We start from the raw sequence: 10,000 nt of genomic DNA on the forward strand, positions 1-10,000 counted from the left end.
ACAAGGGGTGGCTGCTGCACGAGCTACCACCCAATCAATGTAAAGGGGCTCCCCAACTTTATGCCGATCGTAGATGTTTAGACGAGAGGAAGATATGTGAGAGCCCTAGTAGATTCCGGCTGTTCAATCACAATTGTAACGGCCGACTTGGTTAAAGGATTCAGACATGGAAATATGACCCTGATGACGGTTGATGGTAGGGAGACAAAGTGCGAGAACGATCAGGAAATTTAAATAAGGGTGGAGGGCATTCCAATACAACTAAGAGTGCTTGTTATCAGAAAGGTCATAGAGGGAATTGAAGTGGTGCTGGGAATGGATGCAATTACACAGCTCGGAGAAATCACGTTTGTCGACGGACGAGTGAGGTTGGGAGTTATACGTGACTCGAATACAGAATGGCAAGAGAGGAGCCGTCAGATGCCGGCGATAGACGTAGAGGTGACAGTGAGGGCCAAGGAAGCCAGTGTCGCCACGAAGCGCGACCTTGACGAGAAGGCTGCACCTTGTACAATTGAGGACGAGGACTTCCTGGCGAAATTTGTTAGCCAGAAGTAGGAGGTAGAGTGGTATCTCAAAGGAGACTTGCCTATATTGAAGAACAAGGTCTATAAAATACATGATCATATTGAAATAAAACATTCGTTTGAAACCATGTTTTGTTTACTCGTCACCAATTGAAGAGCAACTTACGTTACGTAATTTCAAATTCGATTTATAGCCAAGGTATAATGTAACTTAACATAATAAAAAATTCGCTGGGTTTTGTTCCTCAATTCTCAGTACAATAAATTTCTGTGTGCCAAGGTTCCAATGATTCATCGGTCGTGTGAAATATATTGTGAACAATCCAATGACTCACCTATGACGTGTAAGTTGACCATGAAACCAATGGTTGGTTTGGTGTTGACCTGACACTCATAGCGATCTGTGTCCCGGGGTTGTGTGTACTTGACCTTGAGGATCCACTCGTTCGTGAGGTGGCGGTGGACGCACTCGAAGCGCTGATCTGCTGTATAAGTGTATTGGGCCACCGTCAGGATGTGTAAATCAGACTCCCTGATCCATGAGACCTGGGGATGGAAAAAGAGGAAACGTCAGTTGTTCCGTGAACCAAAAGGCCAAAAAGGACGACAAAAGAATTATCATTCGAGACCCAGTGAGAGGCATATTTACACTGGGCAGAACTGGTTATGACGCCATTTCACATATGCTTTGATGCTTGGCATCAGAATCTAATAATTATGCGATGTACAATTATTCAAGAGGATCATCAGTAGGTTTGGTTGCTTCAATGAGCAAAAATACTCAGGTCTGGTAATTCATCCCGGCCATCAATTCATGAAAGCAGATAATTAGTCCACAGTTACCATAGAAATATTTACTGTAATGTTCTGGATGAGATTAACTAATTATATTTATTCTTTCTTTTTATTCCATTCCGCCATCTTGTTTTCCGTTTCCCTTACCATTAATGCAATTGCACACGGCACTGCTAGTATTTTTCGTATTCATTGGATCTAGATTTTCTTCCAGACGTACCGACTACGAGTAAATCTTTCGTCTGACAATAAAGATCCGGACGAAAGAAGCCTCTAATAAGTGCTAGGACCACCCAGTGTGGCTTCGATTTGTCCTGGCGGATGAATCTGCATTACTGGCTTACCGAAATATGAACTCTTTCTCGCAGAGGTAATCTGCGACTACAACTCATGTAGGAAACAATGCCCGGAATGAGACAGTTATGGGTTATATGTCTGAGTCTTGGTGAAACCAATTTGGCACCAGGGAGTTCATTCCAGAGAGGGAGGGTTTTTTTAGCCCCATAGAAGCTACCGCTCGCCTAAGTCAGGCAGCCCCTGACCAGTAAAGTACCCAGTTCGCGGACTAGACTATCGGATGAGGTGATCCGATTGACCTTCCCAAGCACATGAAATGTTCATACAGTGATGACTGGAATACTATTTGATCAAGATTTATTCCCTGAGAACACCAATGTTAATAAGACAGACAGCTGTCCTCGATAGTGAGTTCTTCCAATAAAAGATTTATATTGTTGTCCTTCTAGAATCGAGATTTGTAGGTGCTGGAACTATCAAAGAAGTACTTACATTTTACTCTGGTTAGGAAGGCTACTGATGAGCCATGATTAAATAACACTTATTTTGTTGTCCTAAATAATCATACTAACAGTCTTCGGACACCCTTTTTAGTCTCTAATAGAATCTCACTCCTAAAGTCATTTCTGCTTATGCACCAACTCTAGCTGCAGAGCCTAATGAGAAGGATTCTTTCTATAATCAGCTGGAGGAGACTAAGATTATCAACTGACTTGGAGCGAATTGTGCTCCTTGGTGACATGAATGCCAAAGTTGGTGTTGATCATCACACCTGGCCTGACTATATTTTGAAAGTTGGGTGTTGGACGAATGAATGAAAATACTAGAAATTATTGAAATTCTGCTGTAGTAGGAATTTATGCCCAATACCATCTTTCCAAGTAAAATACACAGAAAGATGTCATGGTGTCATCCTAGGTCTGAGTCATGACACCAACTTTATTTTAGCGTTGTTAAGAAGTGCAGTAGGGGAGTCTTAAACACCTACCACAGTGTAGACTGTAACACTGACCATAGTCTGGTCGTGTCCTCAGTACTTCTCCAACCAAAACGTTACTATCGCCATATCAAGAAATCCAAGAAAATTCGTCAACAGATCTCTACTGCCAGAATAAAGACATGGATACTGCCAGAAACTCGAAGAATTCTTGATGGCTATCAAAGACAATGCCGAAATAGACACTGAAACTCTCAAGTGCACTATATATGACACTTCTCTTCAAATTTTGGGCAAAGGTGGAGACAAGATCCTTACTGACACAGATACTCTGCATATACTTCAACCAGTGCTAGAAGAAAGGAGGGTGGCATTAGTTTTCTCAGGCCAACACTAGAAATAACTATCACGCTGCTAGGGTAGGGTCTCAAGCTGCTGTTAGGAAATATCCTCAGGGATATTTGGAGTTTGTACACTCACACTTTGAAAGAGTTAGGGACTCCGGAAATGTCAAATGATGTTTGCAGCCAACAAAAATGCCACAGGAAACTCAGCCCTAGCATGTGGTGTACTCAGGAAGAAAGACGGAGCAATCATTGACGACAAGCCAGAAAATCTTAGAAGGTGAGTAGAGCGTTATCGTGAAATCTACACGACTGAGGGCTGTCACGTGTCTTCAGACGCTATCACATCTTCCAGAGACATGGTGCCTTTCAACCTAGACAGCAAACCTGATATCACTGAGGTGGTCTTCATAATTGAAAGTATAAGAAAGAACAAACCCCCTGATACAGATGAGATTCCAAGCAATCTGCTGCAAGCGAGTCTAATCACATTTGCCCCTCAATACCAACCCTGGTGTTGTAGCGTCTGCGTCGTGAGACGACCCCCAAACCCCAAGAGTTGGGGGTCAAACAGCCACAGCACACCCCTGCCACCGGCTCTTACGCAGGTGGCACCGATCCCTAGGACCAGCTTTGGTTACCTGGGTGAGTACCACAACCATTTTTAAAACATTACACCTTCACATTTTTTCTGCAATGAGGGGTGATTATCCGGTGATCATCCCTCTTCGCCTACTATTAGCCGGAAATATATAGAGCAATCCACTGGGCCCACTACAAAATAAACATGACCAACATATTCCAAACCCATCACCTTGAACCGAAATACAAAGGGCCCAGTTTAGTGCAACTCATGGAAAAACTGGGTCCACTTCACTTGCATAACACTTACTGACATAAAACAATACACAAACACCTGTACCTGTTCTGTTTGCCCACCCATAACTTCACTCCCACCATCCTACCCCCAGCCTGCATCCTTGCCCACATCCCTACCCTTGACATCCCCTTTCCCCTAGCCCTCCTCCCCAACCATTCCTCTTCCTCCTTCTGAACCTAATCCTAATCCTTTCCCACTAGTACCCCAACCCTGTACAGCAACCTACAACATGCACAGAACACACAGCATCAACATTTTATAACATAACACTGGTGCATAAAAAACATGAATTCGAACATTTCCTTAAACAACACAATATACACATTGCCATTATACAAGAAACAAAAATACGACGCCCCAAAACACCCGCATTTCATACTTTCACTACCATCAGAAAAGACCGGACCGATGGCAATGGCGGTGGACTATCACCTTGATCCACCAATCCATCTGTTTCGTCGACACAAGTGCCATCACCAAAACCCTCCTCACCACTACAGACAACACTACTGAAGCCCAGTCAATCCAAATCCGAACAGGTAATAAACCTACAATTACAATAGTTAACGTGTACATCCCTCCCAATCATCCACTACAGCTCCAAACAACTTTAGGCCTAATTCTTAACCAATTTGACCCTATCTCCAACCTTATCCTATATGGTAACTTCAACACAAAGTTGTCGGCCTGGTATGTCAACAACCCCGACACGGACAGAGGGTTTAATCTGCAAACACAATTTGACTCACTGCAGCTATCCTCTCCTGACATCACCTTCTGTTCCCCCTGTCTAACCCCAACAATTTCATGAAAAATGGTCGGAGCCCTCGGATCCCACCATCTTCCAATCATCATCACCACCGAACACGATGTATCCCAGTTGTCCACAGACAAGTATACACCAATTACAAGAGTGCTAACTAGGAAGCTTTTATAGACATAGACGCTGTTGTGCATACCTTCAGTACCATCATACAAAACACAGATAAGAAATACATCCCCAGAGGCAACAGAAAGTCACACAAACCCAAACTTCACACCAGAAATCCAAGGCCTCATCAGACAACGGGACACAGTCATAACACCTCCACACCTATCCCTCAGAACATAGCAAACCAAATACAAACATTAAACACTGAGATCAACTACAAAATACATGAAAAAAGACAAACATTTGTCAACACAATCAAGAAACAAACACCAGAAAAATGTACAAAACACTCAACAATATTACACTATCAAACAGTAATACAACACGCTCTCACACAGCAATAACTACAACAAGAGTCAATTTACACTCAGACAATACACAAACACATTCATAAGTATTTTTGCACAGACAAGCCATCTCACCCCTCACCCTAACGACCGACGCACCATTCGACGTAAGAAAGACTTCCACGCAGACTCATATTACACACCCTTCATAGACAACCAGACGAGGCATAAAATCCATAACCTGAAGCATCATCTGCCTATAGCCCTGACAACATAAGTAACATCCACCTAAAACACATTAGACCACATGGTATACAAGCATGCACCAGCATTACAAACTACAGCTATTCACACAACACTATACCCGGCATCTGGAAGCATGGGAAAATCATCACCATCCTCAATCCAAACAAAGACTCAACAGTTCCAGCATCACACCGCCCAATCACACTTCTCTGCACCCCTCAAAATTCATAGAATGCTTCATACTACATCTCGTCACACTACATACCCCATTGCTGAATCACAATACGGTTTTAAACCACTACACCCCACAAACACCCTTCTGATAAACCTCACACAAAAAAGTTTTTGATGGCATCAGTTCAGATAGGCCCCCACACAGAACACTTCTAATAACACTAGACATTAGTAACGCTTTCCATGTCATCCCCCGTCACATTTCCACACACAAAAAATATATATAGCACAAATATGCACAATAACACCAAAAGATGGCTGGCCAATTGTCTGGCAGGTAGAAATTCCTGAGTCATATAATGGACAATTACCAAACACCAAAAACTTTAATAACGGATTATCACAGGGCTCAATTCTATCCCCTACTTTCTTTAGTCTAAACATGCACTATATACCCACATCTGACACCTCAAAGATACAAACCTCTTCTTACTAAGAGACATAACAATTACATACACCGTAGCACAGACAAAGCTGCAGAAATACTACAATCATACCTCGACACGCTCAACACCTGGTTTGCTACAAATTTACCCAAAATAGCCCCAACCAAATCTACAGCCACATTTCTCACCATTTAGACAGCGGAACGCAAATGCATACCATGCCTCTTTATCAACAATACTCTCAAACCACACACGCATACACCCAAGATTCTTGGCGTAACACATCCATGTCATTCAAACAACACATTGCAAACATGGTCCATTGATAGGGGTGACGTTGCTCGTCCCTGGGGGTAGCTGTACAGATGTGGTTATCAAAGTTTCATTGCTTTTCTCACTACGATCTTCAAAGATTGGCAGGATGTAGTCTGGCGCGCCCTGTGCACTTGAAGCTATTCCAGGCCTAGTCGCCACTGATTTGTCCGTGTTCTGTTCAGGCTAATAACAAGCAGATGAATATGGTACGGGGTGTTTTGGCATTAGTTATCTTTTGAATACATTGCAGGAACCGCCAATTCCTCAAGGTTAGTTGACCTGATTAAGTATCGATTATGTGGCTTCGCGTCCACAATCACGCTAATTTTGTCTCACCGTTGACTATGAGTACCCGTCTGTTTATATATCAGAACCTTGGCACCCGTTACTAAAGATGAAAGCTGCCGGACGTTGTGGCAAGCACAAGAGTCAACACACAGCCCGACCTCGGGACAGCACACTCCTTCTGCCTCACCAACCGTAGCCCCTGCGATTCAACAAGCGGAAGGGCCAGCATTCATGCGGACATCGCAATAGCGCAGTTCTGCATTGGCACCCACACTACCACAGAACAGGCGACCTCCAGCGTACCTACAGGATTATATGGTGGAGTGATGAGTCTCCAGTTGAAAACTGGAAGGGAGATATAGGATATTGATGTGCAGTATGTTCTTTGAGGAAGTGCTTATGTCTGCTTTGCTTTTGTTTGTGATGTTTGCTTTGTGGTTGCATTCTTGTGTCTGCCTTTCTTACCTTGTTTTGTCTATTTTTTTGTCCATGAATATTCGTTATGTGTATACGTACGATGTTGTGCCGAAATAGAAATCAAGAAGTACACATTCGAATGTAATTTTGGCCACTAATCACTTCTCCAAAACAAGCTTCATAACCACGGTTCCAGAAAAATTGCGGGGAAATGGATATAGAAATACGGAAAATAAAAACCAAACACAAATGCCATCCTTCCCGTCACCCACAAAGACGTGGAAGGGGCAATAAAGAAATTTAGATGCTCCCATGCTGAAGACCCAGACAAAATCTCGAATATCCTTCTAAAACACCTTGGCCTAAAACCTATAAAAACATTAATTGATTTATTCAAGTATACCTAGTAACAATAGAATCCCAGCTATCTGAAAAAAGAGATGACAAAATATCTATATCAAAAACCAAATAAACTTTATGATCCTGCCCCATACATATTTATTTCACAACAATCCACCATATCTAAGCCAATGGAAAGATTGATAACAGAAGAATCACTACAAAATTGCCCACTTCTTCTAACCAGCATGGATTCAAAGAAGAGCATTTCACCATCACTCTGTTCACAAACATCTCCCATTAGTGGTGAAAGGACGCCCCGTAAAAAAAGAAAAAAAAAAGAAAAAAAAAAAAGTTATGATAGCTATTGAAACAAACAAGGTATTTGACAAAGTCCCCAGGATCTGCATAACAATGAGTAGAAGTGGTCAACCAACTTAGTAGTGAGGTAATGCAAAGTAACCCAAGATAGCCAAATATCTGGGGGAAAAAGGACTATACAATGGAGCCTGCAGGGGAGATATATTCTCAACTGTACTATCCAACATCTCCACAAGTGATCTCCCATCCCATGATCCAGTATTTGACACCATTGTAATCACGTAGACGACCTGATGACAATAACCCAGCAAAGAAATTACAAAATAGAAGCTTAGAAAGGACACCGAAACCTCCTAGACAAAAAATAGTATTATTTCGGAAACAACATAATGGAAGCCTCACCCCAGAAATCATCAGTAATATGACTTACTCCAGACAACTAGTGAAATTGAATGGCCAATTTTTTTTAATTAAAGGGTTAGGCCATTCAATTTCACTAGAACACTAAGATTTTAGGCCTCACATTTGATACTTACATGGTCATCAAACCGTATTTCAAAGATCTGATTGAAAATCAACAAGAAAATATACTTACTAAAATTCATCGCAAGCACGAGCTTCGAACAACAGACAGAAACCTTAAGTATTGTTTTCAAATAATAGATATGAACTAGCCTTACATGCGCTTCCACAGTGTGCTTTCCAACAATCATCAAAACAAACGTAAATACTTAACAAATGATACACCAATTTGACACCTGCACACAGAAATTAACATCCTTCCCATGAAATATCACATCAAAATTATAGGTACACAGCTCTCAGCTAGAAACCTAAATACCACTCACCCATCCCATTGTATCACATAATCACTAACTGAATACAGAAAACAGTAGTTTACGTCTCAAATATGCACAACAACCTACTGCCAGTATCACAATGCGTCCACACAAAACAAATTCATACTCACATCACTAAACAAGTTTTGCAAGACAGAACACCAATCTCTATATCCATGAACAACACCTAAACATCAGCCCCACAGAAAATATTTGTCAAGAAAAGTAAGAACCCCAATGCCACGGTTGCTTTAAAGACATCATCTAACATTACAGCAGTATCAACATAAAATAGGCTTGCCAACAGAATCAAACTTCCATAGATGCAACCACCACACAGAAGACACAAAATATCTCGTTCTACATGCCAAAGGATGTTCTATTGTTTGTTTACGTGTTTCTGTTTTTACCTCTTGTTAATGAGAGATTGGACAAGCGAAAGTTTTCGTCGGATTTATTTAGAAATGTAGGAACGGTTGTCTTAATACGATTGGTTCTTGAATCATTTAAGAAGCTCGATGAGATATAATCTTGTAAAACTTTATCTACTGCTTATTTGGTTAAGCAACTAGTGTAGAGAAACATGAGATTTCTTTAGAGAAACTGGGACGTAAGGTGACTTTGATTACATCTAACTCTAAAGCCACGTCGACAGTCGGTATTCTTACCTGGTATTCTTACCTGGTAGGGCCCCAGCACCTGTGACTGGACAACCTAGTATGCAGAAGAATGGCCCAGTGATTACATGGTACTCCAATCAGATGCTATAACTAAATGTAATAGATGAAAGGAATGGTTGGTTAGTGTCCCATCGAGTAGATGAACAGGAATATTTATCTTTCTAAATGTGGTATAAGTAAGCATGTCTCTTTCATGATTGTAGATAATAGAGACATGAAACCATGGGTGGTCTTCAATCGTTATATATGAATAGTACATTGCCTAATGAGTCATTCAGATTTTTCTTGAATATAACCAGACTAGGTGTTTCAATTGTATTGGCTAGAAGCGTATTCCACAGTCGAGCTGCACGGTAAGAAAAAATATTTTGCAGAGATCTGTCTGAGTTTGTGCGATATATGTTTTACATACATGGCCTCTGGTACTAGTACAGTGACAAGTTAAAGAAATCGATCAAAACACGACAGGCTGTGAAAGATTTTGTAGTACTGAATGAGGTCTGTTGTACACAATCTACTCTTAACAGAATACTAGTTAGATTTTGTAGCCTCTGAATATTTCTGATGCTCAAATCCATTAATTTTCTGGGTCTATCTTCATTACATTGATTCAAGACGTTTTTAGTCTGTGATATAGCCAGTATTCCGAATGGGGAGGAATGTTTTCAAGGATTGGCTTTATATAACTGATAAATATGTTTTTCATACATTCCATAGATCTACAGAAGATTATTTGCCGCAACCCCTGTTTTGAAAATGTAATTTCTGATTTGGCTACGGAATTTCAGTTGGAATTCACAGTAATACCAAGGTAACACCAAGTTACTCCAAGTAACACCAATAAAAAGAGTATGTTCTTATGGTAAGACCACCCAGATAATATTCGTAGATATTATATTCAGAAGCACAGGTGTAACGTCAACTAAATTTGTTGTCG

General features: G+C 41.1%; 1 protein-coding gene across 3 annotated transcripts in view; it reads right to left on the reverse strand.

The window, feature by feature from the left end:
- LOC143024617 (uncharacterized) overlaps positions 1 to 10,000 on the reverse strand; it is a 135,630-nt gene that overhangs the window by 49,182 nt on the left and 76,448 nt on the right. For all 3 annotated transcript variants that reach the window (XM_076183486.1, XM_076183484.1, XM_076183485.1), the window contains exon 4: positions 863 to 1,073. In XM_076183486.1, the coding sequence (XP_076039601.1) occupies positions 863 to 1,073 (211 nt within the window). The remainder of the gene's footprint in view (positions 1 to 862; positions 1,074 to 10,000) is intronic.

This window comes from Oratosquilla oratoria, chromosome 4, assembly GCF_046742065.1.
Source record: "Oratosquilla oratoria isolate Oo_2021 chromosome 4, ASM4674206v1, whole genome shotgun sequence".
In the NCBI taxonomy this organism is placed as follows: domain Eukaryota; kingdom Metazoa; phylum Arthropoda; class Malacostraca; order Stomatopoda; family Squillidae; genus Oratosquilla; species Oratosquilla oratoria.